Below are 20,281 nucleotides of genomic sequence, written 5' to 3' on the forward strand. Positions count from 1 at the left end.
TCGAGGCAATTTACATTGATGATTTTTTAATGGCCATATGTGAGCAGATTGTAAGGTGACATGAAAAATGAAACCTTCCCTGCAGTAGCTAACATTAGTTTAGAAATGGAGTAACAACATAAACTAACAACCAGCTTCCAGCACAACACAGAAGATCCACAGAGAACCTTTAAACTTTCAGTAGATGTCATTGTTATCACAGAGCAGTGTTCTCAGTAACAGCAGCGAATGACAAAAGAGACACAGAACCCAAAAACTTTTTAAAAAAAAACCTTAATAATAAAACTGCTGCCAGATGACTAATAGGGTTGTCACAGAAAAATCAATAAACATGTGAATGTTTCACACAAAAAGCAACTGAAATGACCTGAGGAGAACACCAGCAGAACTTACTGAGAGAAAATGATTAAGCCTTTTTCACATCAGAGCTTTTGAGTTGTCATAGGGGGAAAATCACAGGTGTTATTAATGACATTAACCATGGCTCTGCTCTAATTGAGTGTCCCAGTGAGACAAAAAACAGCATGAACAAGACCTGCTGCACAGTGGAGAACACTAGTCATTGTTAATCATTGTTAAAGAAGTGACTCAAATGTGCTCTTTGAACACGAGTAGCTGCACTTCCATAAAATTTTACATCATGATTGTAGAGAATAAATCTTCACCAGGTCCAGATGGGTTTATATTTCCTCCACACCATATATAGACTCAAACAAAACAGGAACAGTCCTCTGAGTTCAGTGTGAATAGGTTTTACTGTAGCATGAAAGAGCACAACAAAACAGTCATCTCTAGAGTAACTGAATCAGAAACACAAAACATGTATTTATACTACCTCTAATTCCTTCAAGTGTCCGTGGTCCTACCTGTCTCATCCTCATACCGTGGACCTGGAAATCTTTTGTCAAAGTTTTGTCAAGGTATTGCACTTTGGAACATATATGTCCAAGCATGTGGGGAACTTTACATGACCTTTATAAATGATGTGCAGCGGCGACACAACCCCAAGCTGTGTTTGGTAGTGATGGAAAGAGTACTGAGCATCTGTACTGAAGTACAGTGAAGTTACATTACTGAAATATTACTCAATTACAAGTAAAACTGATAAAATAATATAAAGTAAAATTATACTTAAGTACAAGTACAAGAATTCTTCTCAAACATTACTCAGAGTATTAGTTACTTTTTACAAGTTGATGTTTAATGCATTATCAATAGCAGGACTCCAGATGTTCAGTCTAAATCACTCCCAGCTCCTGCTCTGTTCTGCTCAGTGGTCATGATCACCTGTCCAACCTGCTGCACAGTGGTGTGGCTTTTTGCCTGTATATCACTTTTCAATTGCTCATTTGTGATCGGACACTATAAGCTACAAAAATGCAGGAAGATATTAATTAGCATTGTAAATTAGGGTTTTAAAAGCAAAGTAACTAAGTAGATTACATGGTGTAATGCATACTTACGTATGATTATAATTACAGACTTGAAATCAGAAAAGTTCCAAGATAAATCTAGGAACATTTTTAGAAATGAGGCCGTGACGTCATCTCTCCGGGTAGTTTTCTGTAAAAATGAATGAGGTATACATTCTTCAGTAACTGATGGAGTAGGCACTAAACACATTCAACAAGAACACATTTTATTTCCTTGATGGGAGGAGGCATCCGACACATCTCACTGAGGGCAGATTGACCTCAGCTCTGCACCACTTGGTTACACACACTAGTGTATTCTAAGGCTCATTTATGGTTTTTAAAAATAAATCATTCAACTTGATTTTTTATTTGATTATTCAAATAAGGCTAAGAGTAACCAGATTAAATATTTCCAACATGATCTTGGTGTTGGAAAAACGCCAGTGCCAGTTTGACAGCAGAGGAGAGGTGTCGGGTCACAGCGGGTACATATTTACATTCCATAACTGTAAAATATACATTGTGACATGTTTGCTACACATTTAAACTGCAGATTGAAAGAGTTTTTAGGAGGAAAAATGTTTCGATGAGCAAGAAGGAGATGGAAGATGTTTGACAGTGTTTGGTGGGTACACAGTGACTAAAACATGGGTTTAATCTAACCTTGTGAACCCTGATGTTCCTCTTAAATCGGCCCCTGCTTTACAGTTTTTCTCTGTTGCACACACACTAAAACTGGAATTACACGTTTCTGAAAACTCATATGTGAAAACATCTCCTGACTGATAGACTCTAAGCACAATTGCACAGTTTTCACTCAAATGTACACTCTTAAATCACATCCCTTAGCACACTTTGGTCACCTGAAAACACCGGCCTTCTAAATGTCACTCACCTACTTCTCACCTGTAGAAACTCCACTGTCAAAACACTTAAATCAATTGTCTGCGCACCACATTGCGCACACAGAGACCCACGCAGCACTCCTCTTCCTCCTCCAGTTAAATAGAGCATTTTGCTCATATACAGTCAAACAAAGTTGTCATCATCTTTATTGATTATTGATCACTATCAAAGGCAAACTCCGTTTAGAAAGCTAGGAGTGTCAGTAGCTGTGCTGGGTTGCTTGTACTCATGGTGCCTCCAGCTGATGAGGACTGTTTACACTGACTGTTTCCCACGGATTTCCACATCCATTTTCTTTCTACCATGTGGGCCTCAGGGGGGTCTCCGTAGGAAACATCTTGAAGAAAAGGAAAAAAAACATGTTCCGCTCTCTGTGTTTAATCTGGGTCAGTTATACTGACGTATCTTATAACTTCATTTAAGTTATGAAATGCTTACAGAAAGAAATCTCAAGATCTATGTGTCCAAAAGGAACTTACCATTATAAGACGTATGTCAGTATGCTAAAATATCACACAGATATCTGAATGAATCACGGTGAGAGAGGTTTATAATGACAATTGTATTATGAGGCTAATGTCAAATTGTTCTTATTGTCTGATACATAAGCCTTTCATGAAGAGTCAAGAATAGAAGGCTGCTGTACAGGATGATCAGGAGGGTGGATCATGAAGGGATGCAGGAACATGCAGCCTCACAAAAAAACTATTGTTAAAATGAGGAAGCTCGTGTGGGAGGGCCTATCATATTCACCTGATGCTGACGCAAAATGTGGGAAACGAAACTTAAGTCAGAGAGGCTGTCCCCGGTTATCACGAGAGACAGCGACTCCATATAGAGGTCCGAGAGAGCTGAGGCTCCAGGTGTGCTCCGGTTCAGAGAGAGGTCGGCTTCAGCCTGACGCCACAGAGCGGTGAGTGAACGCGATGCTGCGCTGCACCGAATGTTGCTCATCAACAGCGGAGTGTGACGTTAGCGTCAGATAACGAGGATGACCTCAGTCACTCAGCCTTTCTGAGGATCAGCATGTTTCACCATTATTATTGGATTGTTGTTTTTTGTTAGTTGTTTGTGAGTTATTTATTATTATGTTATTATTATTATTATTATTATTGTTGTTGTTGTTGGTGGTGGTGGTGGTGGTGGTGTTATTGTTGTTGTTGCTGTTGTTATTAACAGTACTAGTATGCTACTAGCTGTAGTAGTAGACTAGTAGACTTGTAGTAGTTGCAGTAGTTGTAGCATTACTGCGGAAGTAGTAGACTACCAGACTGACAGCTGTGGACATGGGTGCACAATTTTATTTTTAATCCCACAATAATATTTACATGTTTCATGTCTTGCTTGTTGTTGTATTGGATGATTTGTTTATTACGGTAAATTCTACAGTTCACAGGCTAATTTTGATATCACCCCCTTGTAATTCAAACCACTGACTTCCTATAGTTCCTATTTAAAATGCGCGACAGCGCCATCTAGTGGAGAAGTACTTATTATAGTCGTTTAGGATTTTTTTGCAGCTGTGACCTTCATAACAACAAACGTACAATACTTACAAGAGGCCAGGCCTATCCAACTACATTAGGATTAAGATTACATTTTTGGAAGGCCAGATTTTAAAAATTGAAGGGCCAGGTTCTGGACTTCCTCCTCGCTTTGTTGGTTAGTTTTCAGAAAAAGATCCACATACAAAAGTACAGGAAGAATAATGCACCTTCGGAAGCAGGTTAAGTTTGATTCAGGTAAATTCCCTCTGCTCAAACAGGCGGGGGTTTTGCGTATTTTTGTTCTCAGCAACAGACATAACCAATAAAGGGGTGAAACATAATCAAAGCGCCTGGATGAGGTTGTTAAAGGGCCTATTCAGTCAGTCAGGCAGGTCTGTTATAGGCTATTAGAATGACAACTGTTTGTGACCTCACAATTTGATGCTCTATGGGGCTTTCTCTGTGAAAGTCACATTGTCCTTCATGTTTTGCATTAGGGCCAGTTGTATGTCAGAGAGGTACTCTTACACTGTATGTAATAAAACGACAAGCCTCCTCTCTGTTTAACTCAGTAGATATTAAAGTATTGATTAAAAGTTTTGAAAGCGGAAACAGTTGGTCACATGGAGCCCATTCACACCTGGCTTTAACATTAGCACAAGCGTTGTGATCAGAATACAGTTGAATCGTCCAGACCACATTTGGAAGTGGTCTGATTTGCACTGTAATCAGGTTTCTGATCACACTGGCCCAATCCCAATGTCCACACTCACAGACTTTGAGGCACGTTCACAGTAGGTATCCAGGTGCTAAGCCGCCCTGTTTGAGGAGTCTCTCACAGACATTTTGAGTCCTTTATGGCCACTTCCATCTAGATTTCTACAGACTTGCCTGAGGGAAATACACATGGTTCATAGCAATGTAACATTAAACACCATGTTACCATAGGTCACCAGGGGAAGCCTGGAAACAAAAAATATTTATCCAAAAACAGAAATTTTCTAAATTACTACTGACATTTTCTCAAAGAACTGATTCTCCGCTTAAATCACTGTTTACTGAACAAAAAAGCAATAAGGTTGTGAGATTTTGTAACTTTTTCCCTAAAAACCTCTGACTGAATATGTTTATATTTTGTCTATATGTGTTTTTATAATTACATATTTCTAAAGCTAAAATAAAAAGTCCCTAACCCACAAGGTAAAGTAATATGTTGCTGTGCTGTCTCATTCCTGTGTATACCATTCTGGCTCCTTGCAGCCGTTCTCACTTAAACACTGACCAGGTAACATCAGGTTAGTCCGTGAGGGTTCAGGGCTTAGGCTACATTCAGACCAAATCCAGCGGTGCAGCGAAAATGCAGGTTTTCCCATTCATTTTAATGAGGGTAATCAGTTTTTGTTGCAGTGCTGCTGGCCGGCTGCAGTGAAAAAAATGAAACACTCAACTTTTGTAGAAATGCTGTCCGACGTCAGGTTGTGATGGCCAATCATGTAAGCTGCTAATCAAACCACAGTGGATTGAATCTGTATTCACTCAGTTTAACATTATACACCAGTTTAAAACACATCTGTGGATGCAGACGATCACTGGAGGACCAGCATGATTAACCTACTGTGACAGTGGCATGACAGCCAGTCAGATCAGAGTAGAACAGGTCAGTAGCGGGCCATGTTAGCATGGCTAAATGCAACAGAGGGAACACAACGGACATTTCTCTGTGTAGCGTGATGTTTCACTTGTGATCACTCGGTTTGGTCTTGTGTCCTAGTTTAAAACACAGTTTATTACACAGTAATGATCTGCCACGTATCTCCATTGTTTACTGTTATTTTTAATCCATTGATGAGGACAAACAAACAACATAGCAGCTTCTCCTTTCAGCAAACTGATCGTTCACAATATGTCACACACACAGGCCGTTGAGTGACACTATACTGCCACACCACCCTCTGGCCTTTTGTCACATCACAAGATTTGGTCTGAATACAGTCTTAATGCCTTAGAGATTAAGACTGTGCTACTGTAAAGGAAAAACCTGCCCAGCAAGTTGAAAGGTTACATGACTCTGCCTCATCCTACTAGCCAAAGCAAGCCCTGCAAAACATTCCTTTTGAAAGACTTTCCTTGAAAGACTTGCTAGCACTGCTCCTCTCTGGAGTAATTTCGTTCACCTCCCTAATTTGTATATTGAGATCCCATCACAATTGAGATAAGTAAACGCTAATATAAATAACAGGTGTAAATGCAACAACCTGTGAACTGAATGTCATTATCCAATTAATGTATCCAGATACAGATACAATGTTAATATCAGGTGTAACTGAGGCCATGTTGTCTTATTTCACAGGTAACCATGGCAACTAGCACAGCTTGTATCCTTCCTTGCAGTCTACCTTGAATCTCAATGCTATGCTATGACATCAAAAATAGAGAGAGGTTAGACTTGGACCAAGGCAGACAGCTTTGTTAACATTTAGCCTTCACTATTTAGTTTGCATAGCGCCTATGTGTTTCAGCTCACAGTCTTCATCAAGGCATGCCTTGGTATTTTTTGGTTATGACTTACTGATCACAAAGCAAAGTATAAGTCTAACCTCTCTCTGTCTTTGGTTTAATGTTATGTCCTTGGATCCAAAGCACCTGTTTTGATTCTTTCATTTGTCAATCTACTGGCAAAGTTCCATACTCTTCAAACTATTCTGGAGATAAACAAAAAGTGGTGCAAAGTATTATTGACATTTAAAGACTTTCTGAATTGAGTATACTGAGCACACTTCTCATCATGCTGTCTTCTCTGTTGTTTTTGTTTTCAGGTACATTCAAGCAAAGTTGGACATTTCTCAGACTTTGGCTTCAGCTTGCCATAGATAATGAACTCTGGAAGTGATTCCTTAGTTAATGCCTTAGTTTATCAGACTTGTAACTAAACCATGGTCTAGTGCAATTGACTGCAACCAGAAAACGCAACAGCAAACATAGTGCAACACCTTTAGGGTGAATACAACTCAAGCTCAGAGCTGCAGAACCATTACACATTTCCTGCCTTGAGGTGCTGGCTTAAGCATTATGAATGCTTCACAATGTCAGCTAGTGGATCCAAACTGGCTCCTCTTTTATCAACACATGACCTCAAACTTGTATGCTCTCAGTGCGCTGTCAGGGAGAAAGAAATCACATACACATTAAAATCTGTCCTCCACCAGTGTGCAAACAATCTCGTGCTCTGCAAAGCCAAAGGTGGCAGCAAATGGAGGCCTGTTTCTAGGCGACCCACGTTTCCAAACCCGAGTAAGTATGTGGTGTGTTACCACTTTGTGGAGGGTTCTGGTTGCACATGCCACAAGAACCGATGCACCTTTGCCAGAAGCGAGGAGGAAGCTGCTGTATGGACATTTGAAAAGCACCACAGCTTAGACCATGTGCTTCTCTGTCATCTTATAGCTCAGTCTGTGAGAGGGTCTGATGAGCCTGACAGCTCTGCACCTCTGAGTGATGTCTTGCCAACTCTAGATTTGAAGGTTGTGTGTGATCAGTGTTCCATAAAGGAGAAGGAAGTAACATACACTGTTCAGTCAGTTAGTCACAAGTGCAGTAGAAATCTGCTTCTAGCCAAAGAAAAAGCCTCCAACCAATGGAGGCCTGTCTCTGATCGGCCCACACATGGTAACTTTGGTCCAAGTGTTCTTTACCAAAAGTGTAACTACTTTGTAGAGGGCTCTGGATGTGCTCAACATGGACAGGAATGTACTTACGCCAGAAGCAATGAAGAGGCTATTGTATGGAACTATATGAGAGACAAAAAAATTGATAAAAATCAATTCATCAGACTTGTAAGTGAGCCTGAGCCTGTTTCACATACACCAGAAAGTACAGCTGAGCGCATACTCCAAGAGTTTTCAGGTGAATTCATTGAGTTGTGTAAAGACTGCTTTCATGAACGTCCACAAAAACTGACAGTCAAAAGGTGGAATGCAACTTGCTCAGCAGATGCAGCACACACCTGGGATCCAGTCTTAGTTTATCACCTATCAGAGAATAGTGGAAAGCACATCTACAGCCAAGTGCGCCCTCTTCCCCCAAACTGTCGGTTTAAGTACTGCAGTCATGTCAGGCAAGGCAAGCCCTGCTGGCATCAGGCCAACCACTGCCAGTCTGCCCAGAGTGAGGTGGAGATGGCCGTGTGGAGAGCGGAGCACAGCGGGTTCTCTGTTAGACCTCATCTCCTTCAGTTAGGCCAGTGTGAGCAGACGGAGCCCAGAAAAGTCACCATGTACTGCAAAGTGTGCCTTCTGGTCCTATCCTCCCCAGAGAGCTTCTACAAGCACTGCTCCTCTTTGGAGCATGCCCAGTTACTCTCTGAGGACACCATCACCAAGTGGGGAGGACGTCAGCCGCCACACAATATCCGAGCTCAGCTTTGGCTGTGTGAGAGGTAAACAACACGACTACTACTACTCTTTACATGATTTACATCTGTACTGTGGATTCATAATGATTATTTATCTTGGCTTTGTTCCACTATTGAGGACAGTCCTAAAACAACCCAGAGTGTAACCCATTTGTTTTACCAAAGTTGCCTTATATTTCCAGGATTGCATGTAGTTTTATGGGGTTCTTCACCAGGCTAGTGGTATTCTATATTTATTGTATAATTGTCAACACATCTCATGAAAAGGCCAACATCAACAGTGTGTTTCTCTGAAGTTTCCTGACTTAATTTACTTTAACTGTCAGTAATTTCTTACAACAGCTGGGCACTATAGTCTATGAACAGTTGTCAGATTGGAGTTACAGTTTGGGACTACTTTCAGCTGTGGATGAATCTGCATTTGGGGGTCGAGTGGGTTTTAGGGACAGCAGAATGGTGTATGTGGGATTAAGCAAAGATAAACTACAACGTGCATGTTTATGGTAATGAAGGAATGTGTCACCCAGTGCAACAGTGTGACTCATTTATTTGCTTTTAATAGTTTGGGGGAAACAGAGCTTTATGGTGGCTTTAGATGTACACAGAGTACTTGTAAGTAGGATACATTCAATATTGGTCTTGGTATTTTCGTGGGAATATTTTGACAATAAGTTTCCTTATAGAACATTGCCAGACTTGTTTTGTTCTGATTGTATCCCAATGTCATACTACATGCCAACCTTAAGCTAAACTAAATTACATATACAAGATGCCAGCATGTATACTAATGCGGTGTTGGTGTTGATGGACACTATTGTCCAACAATGTACTACACAATGGAAATGTATGAACTACTCATAGTTTGAAATGAATCCAAACTAAAGCAGATGATGGTGGGATCTGGAAGATTTGAAATGCCTAAATGAAAACAACTAAAGTGAAATACCATTACCATTGTTATATATTTTTCCTTTGTAGTTATGCAATTAAGTGTGTCATAATTAAATGAAAAACAGATGTAAAAGGAAAGTTTTTTTTAAATGTTTAAAGGTTCATTTACTTGTCATTTAACAACAACAGGGTTGTAAAAGGAAAGACTTTCAGTCCATTAATGCTACGTAAGAGAAGACAAAACAAAAGAAACTATTTCATAAACTGGAGTGATGGTGAGTTCAGGAGTCTCCCAGTCTGAGGAGTGAAGCTGCTCTGTAGTCTGCTGGTACAGCAGCAGATACTTCTGTATCTGTTGTCAGGTGGCAGCAGGGTGAACAGACTGTGGCTGGGTGGGTGTTGTCTTTTAGTATCTTTGGGCTCTGTGCAGACGTCTCACTTCACTGATGTCACTGATGCTCTGTAGATGGTACCAGTGATGTTCTGGTGGTTTTAATCACCCGCTGTAGACTCTTCCTGTCCTGGGCTGTGATGAACCATGCCAGGTTGTGACGTTTCTGGTCAGGATGCTGTCTATTGCTCCTCTGTAAAAGTTAGTTGAACAAAATCGTCCTTAGATCTGTGTCTTAAATAACTAATTTAATTGTTTTTCGTACAAATCAAATTCAATTAAATCAACTCACATAACAAGAAACTAAGTGAAGAGGTGTATTGCATTTGTGTCCAGCAGAGGGCAGCACAGACCTGCTAATGCTAAATGAAAAGCACCATCATTAGTTTTCTCATTGAGGTGCAAAGGAGCTTTTTCCTTTATGATGAGGAGCGCCATTGTCCATGTCAAAATAGGAAACAATCAGCTGTACAATCACGTTTGCCATGACAGACCACCTTTCACATGAACTTTTAGCACTTTCCTGTCGCCTAGCCAGCCAGAGGGACCCTACTACTGACTGTACATTCAGCTGCATTTGCAACTGTCTTTTTTTTTTGTCAGTTTTAAGAATTCTCAGTCTTAAATGTAATTAGATAAACTGTAAACAGCAGCATCCTTGCAATTGGATAGGTGACAGAAAACAGTTTTAATGGAAAAGGCGATCTGTCATGGCTGCCAGCAGCTTGTCAGCAATGATTAGGTCGACCCATGATCCCGTCCCCAGGCGGCTGTGATTGGACAATTGATTGTCTATCAGTTTGGTATTGATGATACGTCTCAAAACAAAAAAGCTCCTTCTCTGCTCCTCATTGACCCTTTTCACAGGGTGGCCATTTTCTTCTAACATCAGGGTGGGAAGCTTGAATGCTGAGATAATGTTATGCTGCTGTGTTGCAGGTCATATAAACTGTTACCATTTCATCATTGACCAGTTGAGTAGCAAGTTATTGGACAATGAAAATCTGGAGGGAAATTGGGACATATTTGATAACTCATTAGCTGGCAATAACATTCGACCACTTCCTTGCTATGATTGCCATTTGATTTCGTCCTGTGTGTTTCACTTCCGGGCTTAAAAAAACATATGTGTTGATATTTTATCATTTATGCCTTTCCTATTGTATCATGTGACACTATAAAACAGTAATGTTAGCTAGGAAGTGGCTGAATGGTAACATTAGCTGTTGTCTAACAGAAGGTAATGGGTCATCAAATATCCTGTTTTACCTTGAAATACGCCCGATGTCCCTGGATTTTCACTATCCATTGTCTTTTTAGATCAATCTGGAAGCAGTGAAATGATAAGAATTAGTCGGATTCCCTATGTTTATGCGGCTTGCAATCTTGAAAACAGTAGTACTAGAGTTGAGCCTCCCACTCTGAGCGTGATGGAAAATGACAGCCATGTGAATCTGGTCAATAAAGTTGAGGACAGTGCTTTGCATTCCTTCTGTGGGACAACACTGAAATGGAATACAACTCTTCACTTGGTTTTCTGCACTGTTATTTGATTTTAATGTGAAAATGTATGTCACAATGAAAAACAATTAATTAAGTTGTTAAGACAAAAAGATCACTTTCTTTGTTTGATTTGATTAAATTCAGGCGTTGTAAATCTTTACAGTAAGGGAGCTCCAGGAACACCTCAGAAAACTAACAACAACAAAAAGTATATAAATATAAACAAGTATAAATCCTTGGAAGAAACATTTCATGTATTCTTTTACTGTTTTTAAGCGACAGTCTAATTCTCATATGCTTTGTAATGTACAGTTAAAATTGCCATTTTATCCTAGACCACAAACGTGCGAGTACGGCAACAAGTGCCCTAAAGCTCACTCTGAGGAAGAACTGCAGGAGTGGATGATGCGTGCTACAGAAGAGAAGGAGATCAGAAATAACATCGAAGCCCAGGGTCTCATGTGCTATAACGAACGTATCTTGGAGGAATACAGAAACAGCAGTAATGAAGTGCATATTGTGAGTACAATATTTTGTGTCATTATTTTCTAATTCTGTTCAAGATTGTTTCTATGTCAGGATGTGCCAGGTCTCAGTCAGCTGAGAGGCACACCATGTTCTCACATCCTCCCAGTCTGTCTCAAGGTCATAGCAAACTTTATCACTTCCCTGAAAAGACACACACTAAGAAATCAATACATACTGTACACAGTATAGTACATTCACACATCAAACAAAGCTAAAACTAAAATGGCACACATACCTCATCCAAAGCCCAGCAGTACTCACTAGTCCATTTTACACACATAGAGAGTCCACTATAGCACCACAACAAAGGCCCCCGTCAACGCCGCCTGTGTTTTGTTCACACTGAACAAAGCAGCAGCGGCATAAAGCTGCTCAGGGAACCAAAAGAGTTGTGATGGTACACCTCATAATGTGGAAACCTGTCATGCTTTCCACCTGCAAAGCAAAAGATTTCTCAGCAAACTGTTTATAATCATATGGATCCTATTATAATGTGTTGTGACTAAGATTCTGACCCACCTTGCATTGTGGAAAGCCACAGAGACAAGTTTTACATTCAAAATTACTAGTGTGGGACCTTTCTCTTTTATTTTGAGCGATGTCAAATGAAGGATCTGTTTAGTTGTCTGTGAACGCCAACAGAACATCTCACCGCTGTCCGGCACTGCCGCCCTACACTTTCACATAGACGTCATCTCGCCTCTGTTGCGAAATGAAACTGTCCCCCCATTCCACCTCTATAACTTTTATACATATGGTGAGGTGGAATAACAGCACAATATTCTGCAATATATTGAAAAGGGGCTATAGATATCAGATACCTAAATACAGTAATTTTTTTATCAACATCCATGCATTATTCCATGGAAAATGTACGAAAATGTTGAAACTGCTTTATCTCACAATGTTAAAGAAAGTCAGAAAATTGATCTGTCCCTCTAACTGGATCTGCACCAAAGGTAAAATGGGTCTATTCTGAGCTGAGACCAATCCTCCATCCTATTTTCATGGAAATCCATTGAGTAGATTTTGTGTAATCCTGCTAACAAACCAACCAACAAACAAACACAAAAAATAGGTATTTCCATCAAGTGCTAAGTGAACAAATGCACACGTCAAAGAGACTGTTACTGATGTTCTTTGGTATTTTGCTTCACTTTCATAAACTATAGTGGAGATCAAGATACCTAGCCGGATGTGGACCTAGTGCATTGTGTGTGCATAGTCGCCTCCCAGAGATATTAATGTCTGGGTATTAATGATTTCTGCATCCCAAACATTTCCCAACACCGTAGAATGATTTCTTCTTTAACTGATTACATTTAGAGGAAAAAGTACATTTCAAATGGCTCTTCATCATGAACAGAGGTATCAAAAACTATTTATTACTGAAGTATCTTAAATGATTATATGAGTTTATAACTTTAAATAAAGACAGTTGGTCAGTTGATCAATGCATTCATTAGTTCACCACCCTACTACATAACAGTATTTTGATTTACTGTTTCAAACAGATATCAGAACAAGTTGACGATGTCACCATTTCTTGTGATGAAGATTTAACTGCTGAGTGTGAACAGATCAGTGCAGCACTGCAATGGAACTTTCAAGTTGAAACAGAGGTAAGATTTTTACAATAAGGTAGGGAACTTGGTTACTTTTCCTGTCAAAAGCCAAAATGTTCAGCTGCTGAATATGTAACTTTAAGAGATGCCCCTGATGATGTTTTTTGCCGCAGGTAGAAGATCATCTTTGAGCTATATTGACCAAAACACAGACAATAGGGATCTTTTTTTGTTTTGTTATAGCAGATGGTATAGAGGTAGGCTGATAGGTCAGTTTGAATGCTTTGTAGAGTAGTGGAACCTCAACCAGGTAGCAGTGTAACCTAGGCTGTTAATGCTGTGCACAGGTGTTTAACCATAGGTGCGTAGTACTATGTTGATGAAGGCTCTCAGTCATCCAGGTCATGGTAATTCTAAGTGCTACATCGTATGCAACTGGACTAGCCAAGAGGCTTCACATGAAGGCCAGTTGGGTCAACGACCCACAAGTGCGTCGTTGACCCAGCCAGCTTTCATGTGAAGGCAACCACAAGTGGCCGTAAACACGTGTTCTTAACAACTCTGTAAGGACACACAGGGTTATTAAACTTCAATCTTACCACCTCTATGTGCTCCTCAAATCAATACTGCTTGACACTTGAGGATCATGATGGCCAAACGGTTGGTGGATTTTTTTGTATTGTAAGCCTGAGGCTCTAATGCCTGCTTCCTTTTCACTCTAAGCTTTTCAGCTCCTCCTTTACTTTTTGACATTTTCATCTGACCTCGCTGTTGTTGATACACGTCTCTAGATTGTAAACGCAACAGGGGGCAATCAGGGCTATTGGTCTAACAAATTTCCCAGCATGCCTTTCTTTGTTGCTTTTGGGGGGAAAACAACCAAATAAAATAAATGGTGGATAACCTAAGACTATACATAATTTTTTATTTGTAATAAAACAGTTTGGGGACATTCCCATAGCCGATGGCAAAATATAAATACATTTAAAAAATAGGTTGTAACTCAAAACCAACCGTAACATGACGTACAACCAGGGAAAGTGGTAAATATACGTGCTAGCTTACTTTACTCATTCTATGTTGATACTTGTGGTTAGATGGCGATAATGAGTGATAGACAGGTAGGTCTGGTGAAGAGGGAAGATGGGCTGATGCAAACAAATGTCATGGAAAAAACGGCAACAAAGGTCTGACCAGCCCAGCAATGCAGATCCCAGTGTGCCAGATGGCCAGTCCACCACTGGTTGGGAGTTGTGAAAATGCATCATAGAAAACAAATGTTTTAATCTCTCCAACACCAGCAGGAGAACCGATAACGTTGTTGCTTATAGTTAACCCTAACTACCTTCTTTTCTAATTAAGCCCAGGGTATTGAACCTAGGTTTTGGTACTCATCCCTGGGGTGTCATAGATAGAATGAACTATATACTTATCTGTACTTCAGATTTGGTTTGGTTGGTTTCTGTATGCTTGGATTTGCACCTTACTATTTAGTTGTAGGGCTGTCAAAGTTAATGCGATAATAACGTGGTAACGCAAATTCCAATTAACGCAGTTAATTTTTTTGAAGCGCGATTAACGCATGCATGTTACGACACTTATGAGAGAGGAGCCATCAGGCTAGAGACAGGTGATAGAAGCACTGAAGGGGACCAGGCTGGAACATGAGGCACAGAACCTGGTGTGGACTTGGACACGAGCTTTGTCAGTCCTCAGACTTTTTCAGAACAACTGAAAAAGTCAAGTTTCAAATTAAAGTACTTATAGTAGTACTATTCTATTATAGTAGTACTATTCAGTTTATTCTGAGTATGTTCAAAAAGACAATGCTGACATCTTTAAAGGAAGTTTATGAAGCTCAACAGTAGATAAACAGGTTAATAGTCATCAACAAAAAGGCAAAAAAACAAAACAGGCAACTTCACTGTTCACATTTGGTTTTAATGACCATTCTGAGTGATCTGATCACAAGTGGACAGCTTTCTGCCTCCGCGTGTCTCAAGTGACCATTTGTGATAAGATCTCGCTTCCCTGTTCTGGGAAAAATGCAAATGAAAAAAAATGTAAATGCAAATTAACACATACATCAATGCAACTAATGGATACTATGTTTTTTACACAATTAAAAGAAATATCTTCATGTATATGCCCAAATAGGTAATAATTTGTTATAGACAGCATTTCACAAAGTTTGGCATGCTTACCATCAATTAAATGTTGTCTTCAAAAGTTGAGTGTAAATGAAATCAGTTGAAACAGTGTGTTCAAAGAGCTGCTATATATTGGCAGGTAAGAAACATTTTAGACACAGACGGAAGTTGTATTAAATTGCATATGTTGCAATTTTGTATTTGTCATTGCAAAGTTTTGCAGAGTTTGTGTAGTTTCTCCTCACTCAACAACTCTTAAAATCATACGATTTGTAAGGGACATTGCAGTCATTAGTTCAATGGTTGGCTCGCACCCTGGAGCCCTGGGTCTCCTTGTTCAAAAAACTTGCTGGATATCTTCAGGCCATATTTGGAAATAGGTCTACCATAACATTTTTGAATAATTTCACCATTTTTGGTGTACATACTCTGGGGGCAAGTATTAACCCATATCTGAAGTGCCATATTCATTTGTGGTCCTATTGTGGGCATATCACATATTGGCTCATAACTCAAAATGCCTTTGAGCAATCACGATTAAACTCACATCCTGAGATGTCTCCTGAACATACACACAAAGATTAGTCCAAATCTGATGAAAGGGGGGCAAATGGCAGAACTTTGAGTGTGCAATTAAACTTCACAAAGGGCGGGCACAAACTTCACTTTGCAAGCTCTGGGGACAAGTATTAACCAAAATCTGAAGTGCCTTACTGATTGGTGCATGTGGACTTGGCATATCACATATTTGCTCATAACCTTAGACGCCTTTAAGGAAATCTGATAAAATTCACTGTAGAGATGGTACACTATCTCCTGAACATACACACTGAGTGCGGCTTTAGTTTCGACTGATTTTGCTGCCTGAGCTGCTATATTCTTCAAATTGTTTTTTCTTTCATGTTCCAGAAATATGATTATTTTGTCATAGTATGCTTAATCGCCATTTTTCTTTACAGAGACAGCTTGTGCATGTGGCGCTGCTGAAGCAAGAACCAGGAGCTTCATTCACCCTTGGTGACATCAGCTCTGTGCCTTGCATCTATTCCTCAGGTGAACACTTTCGCAGTGAAGACATGACCTATGACATCAATGTGTCTTTCAAATCCATCAACCCAGGCCTCTATGAACAGTGGTTAGTGCTAGATTTTGACATGAGACCAGTGCTCTTGAAGAAACTCAGAGTAAGAGTAGGCCAGCTGTCACTGGATGACATTCAAGAACAAACTGTGAAGTGTGGAGCCACCTTTCAAAGTGTTGAGCGTTGGCATCGAGGTAACAGGGTTATCATCCCATGCTCGTCCAGAACAGAAGAACAGGAGGAGCTGTTAAGGGAGTACAAGCCTCCCCAGATAAGCTTTCAGTATAAATCCTCCTACAACAGCCAAACACCTATGAATAGTGACAACTACAAAGAAAGAATGCACCACTTCCTGTACAATGAGGAACGGGCAGAGGACCAAGTTGTTTCAAGGTAATATGCCTCTCCATCCTTTTCTTTTAACAATGCTTTGAATGTGCACATACTTATAAAGAGATGCTAATGTTTTTATTCATTTACTTATGTTTTTATTTTTTTTTCTCATTTACTTTAGATTAAATGTTTGCGGAGAAATTACAACATTGGATACATTGAACAGTACACAGTTTGGTATGATGATGGCTCCTCAGGGACAAGTGTTCTGTGCTGTCTCAATTCCTTGTAATCTAACACCAGACAGCCCTGAGGGACAGGTACTAAAGCGAAGCATCCAGTCTGGCCTGATAGCCCCTTTATCTTCAAGTGGTCAAAACTCCAAGGTCTATGAAGCTGTCATTCTGAAAGACAAGACAAGTGAGAACAAAATGTATTTGCAACTGTCCAAACAATGTTGCGCTGATCTTGCACTCAAAAGCAATGAGTCGTACCAAATGGAGGTGCAGTTTCAGCTAAACCGCCACAGCTTCTGCACCATGCACAAGGCTGTAGACCTCCTTCCTGATACAAAAAGAGTGCTACCAGACCTTAAAAACTGTGGAGTTCCTGTGAATAGCATCCACTATGAGAAGCTGAATACAAAACAGCAGTCAGCAATTGACTTTATCACAGGGAATTTGAGCATTCAAAACTTTGTGGCACCACTCCTCATTTATGGACCATTTGGAACTGGGAAAACATTCACCCTTGCAACAGCAGCCAGAGAGCTTTGTAAGAAGCCTGACAACAAAGTGCTAATTTGCACCCACACCAACAGGTAATATATACTGTCAAAAGTGTATTCAATGAAGCACATAGTCAGTTTTTAAATCTTGTGTTACATTGTGTTTCAACGTGTTAAAGGTCCGGTGTGTAATATATGGAGTATTTAGCGGCATCTATCTGTCTTATATGTCACACGTCTTTGGCACACTCCCAGCCCTAAATATCTTCGTGTGTTGTCTTACTGCAACAGACAAGAACTAAATCCAAATAATTCTTGCTAATACTACGTGAGAGGCACAAACTGAGGCTACGGTGTGATAATATTTAACGATATATGTGGCGGCATTTCTGTTCAGTGAAACTAGGAATGTCCCGAGCCGATCTGCGGGATCGGGGCCGATATGGGCATTGTTTCACTGATCGGGATCGGCAATTTTGAACGTGGACCCAGGCCCAATTATTATTACGTCAGCTGTAAACGGAGCACAAATATGTGGAAGAATGCAGACAAACGTAACGTTAGTCTGGCAACCCTGTGGATAAAATGTCTGCAGTGTGGAAATATTTTAAATTGGAAAGCGAAATCAGTCCAACAGCGACATGTAACATCTGCAATACGACCGTTTAGCGAGCTGGTAACAAAAGAGCTGCATTTAATACTAGACATTTGATACGGCGCGTAAAAAACAAACACTCAAAGGACCACAACGAGTTCACTCAAGCAATACAGGCAAAGGCACTGAAGCAACAAACACTCACGGATACTTTCAAAAGGAAAGAGAAATATCCTCGAGACAGCAACATGGCCAAAAATATTACAGAGAAGGTAACTGAATTCATCGCTCTGGATAACCAGCCCATCTCCGTGGTAGAGGATCAGGGTTTAGTTACTGACTTTGTTTACTTGGTTGTTTATGTTAAAAAACAAAAGACAAATGAAAACCAATGTTGCAATAGCATATGCAGAATAAGAAAGAGCCATATGAAAGTATTTACTTTGTTTCAACAAAATAAAAAATCCTATTAAGGAAAAGCTTTGATGCAGGTAATTCTTTTCTTAATGCAGCCGTATTATCTGGGAAAATATTAGTTAGGGCTAAGTATCGGATCGGGATTCCGTATTGGCAGATACTAAATATTAAATGACTCTGATCGGGATTAGGGTAAAAAAAACCTGATCGGGACATCCCTAAGTGAAACTAATGTACTGCTAATATTTATTGTACATTATCCAGCTTGTGTACAATTAACAGCAGGGGGAAATATTTATTACGGTCGGTTGTAATCTTTAACGTTACTCTTACCTGTCCTGCAGAAAGCAGGACACTTTGGCATCCATCTGCAAACATTTCTCTGTCATCAGAGATTTCCATCTTGGAAAGGCAGCTCCAATGTTTATTCTTGTTTTATGCGGTCGCTTGTCCCGATCTCGTTTAGCATCAGTTTTCGTTTCTTCGACAACGATTCATGCTCCTGTGATTTTTCTTGTACAAACTAAGAATGACCATCCATCCTTTATCAGACTGTGGTTTCAGACTTCCCACAATACAGATTGTTTAGTAGGAAACAACAGACACTTCTTCTCCGACTTTGACTCGGTCATTACCGGCTGCCACGTGAAATGCAAAAGGCTCTCACTAGTGTCAGGTTTGTCCGTTCTGGGCAACTGTAGAAACATGGCAGTGCAACATTGCGACCTCTGTGGACGGAGACCAGCTTCCTACAAAGATATAAACAGCTTATTCTAAGGTAATGAAAACACAACGACTCGTATTTGCGGGTGATTGTACACTGATTAAAACATACTTATTAATATTACATTCCATTTCTGCCTTGTCTGTTCTGCTAGATGCCACTACATATTACACACTGGACCTTTAAGGCCCTTGCTCTAAGTTGTACAGCTGTAAAGAAGTTTTAATACAACAACACTAACATGTATTTTTAGCTTAATATTTTTGCTTCCTTTCAGTTCTGCAGATCTGTACGTCAGTGATCACTTCCATCCATTCATCGACAAGAAAAATGATGGAATGAGGCCGATTAGGATTAAAGCAAACAAACAAGGGAATGCTTTGTTTGCCACAGATGAGATTACTTTGAAATACTGCCTTTTATCAGAAGATGGACAGTATTTTCTACCACCTACAAAAGCTGCCCTAGATCCCCACAAAATAGTCATAACCACCACAACTATGGCAAGACACTTTCATGACCTGAAGCTCCCAGAGGGATACTTTACCCACATACTAATTGATGAAGCCTCTCAGATGCTGGAATGTGAAGCCTTGATGGCCCTCGGTCTTGCTGGGCCAAACACCAGAGTTGTCTTGGCTGGAGATCACATGCAAATGGGACCCAAGCTTTTCTCAGTTGATGATCATCACCGTTCAAATCACACACTCCTTAATCGTTTGTTCCACTATTATCAAAGCCAAACATGTGATGCTGCCCAGAACAGTAGAATCATATTCAGTGAAAACTACCGCTCAACCAAAGAAATTGTGGACTTTGTGTCCACCAATTTCTACGTTGGTAAGAATGATATCATCAAAGCTATTGGAAATATTCCGGCTCCTGCAAATGGCCATGCCCTAAAGTATCACCATGTTCGAGGAGAGTGTCTCTTGGACACTGTGTCTATGTCTTGGTATAACAAAGAAGAAGTTGCTAAAGTGGTTGAAGAAGTGACAGAGATTCTGAAAAACTGGCCATTGGCCTGGGGGACCAAGGACCAAAGCTCAATCTGCGTTCTCTCAGAGGGGTCTCAGGTATGTTAGAACTTTGTAGTTGTCACACATATATATACATATATATATATATATATATATATATATATATATACATATATA

General features: G+C 40.0%; 1 protein-coding gene across 1 annotated transcript in view; it reads left to right on the forward strand.

Annotated features, from left to right (window-relative positions):
- The first annotated feature begins 3,146 nt into the window (after window positions 1-3,146).
- Window positions 3,147-20,281, forward strand: part of LOC311254565 (3'-5' exoribonuclease HELZ2-like) — a 29,253-nt gene continuing 12,118 nt past the window's right edge. Inside the window, exons 1-7 of the mRNA XM_084348408.1 lie at window positions 3,147-3,234; window positions 6,625-8,243; window positions 11,340-11,523; window positions 13,047-13,154; window positions 16,207-16,721; window positions 16,843-17,481; window positions 19,402-20,200. Of these exons, the coding sequence (XP_084204534.1) occupies window positions 6,892-8,243; window positions 11,340-11,523; window positions 13,047-13,154; window positions 16,207-16,721; window positions 16,843-17,481; window positions 19,402-20,200 (3,597 nt within the window). The 5' untranslated portion in view covers window positions 3,147-3,234; window positions 6,625-6,891. The remainder of the gene's footprint in view (window positions 3,235-6,624; window positions 8,244-11,339; window positions 11,524-13,046; window positions 13,155-16,206; window positions 16,722-16,842; window positions 17,482-19,401; window positions 20,201-20,281) is intronic.

The sequence above is a fragment of the Pagrus pagrus genome, assembly GCF_965226575.1.
Source record: "Pagrus pagrus genome assembly, chromosome: 3".
NCBI classification, from domain to species: domain Eukaryota; kingdom Metazoa; phylum Chordata; class Actinopteri; order Spariformes; family Sparidae; genus Pagrus; species Pagrus pagrus.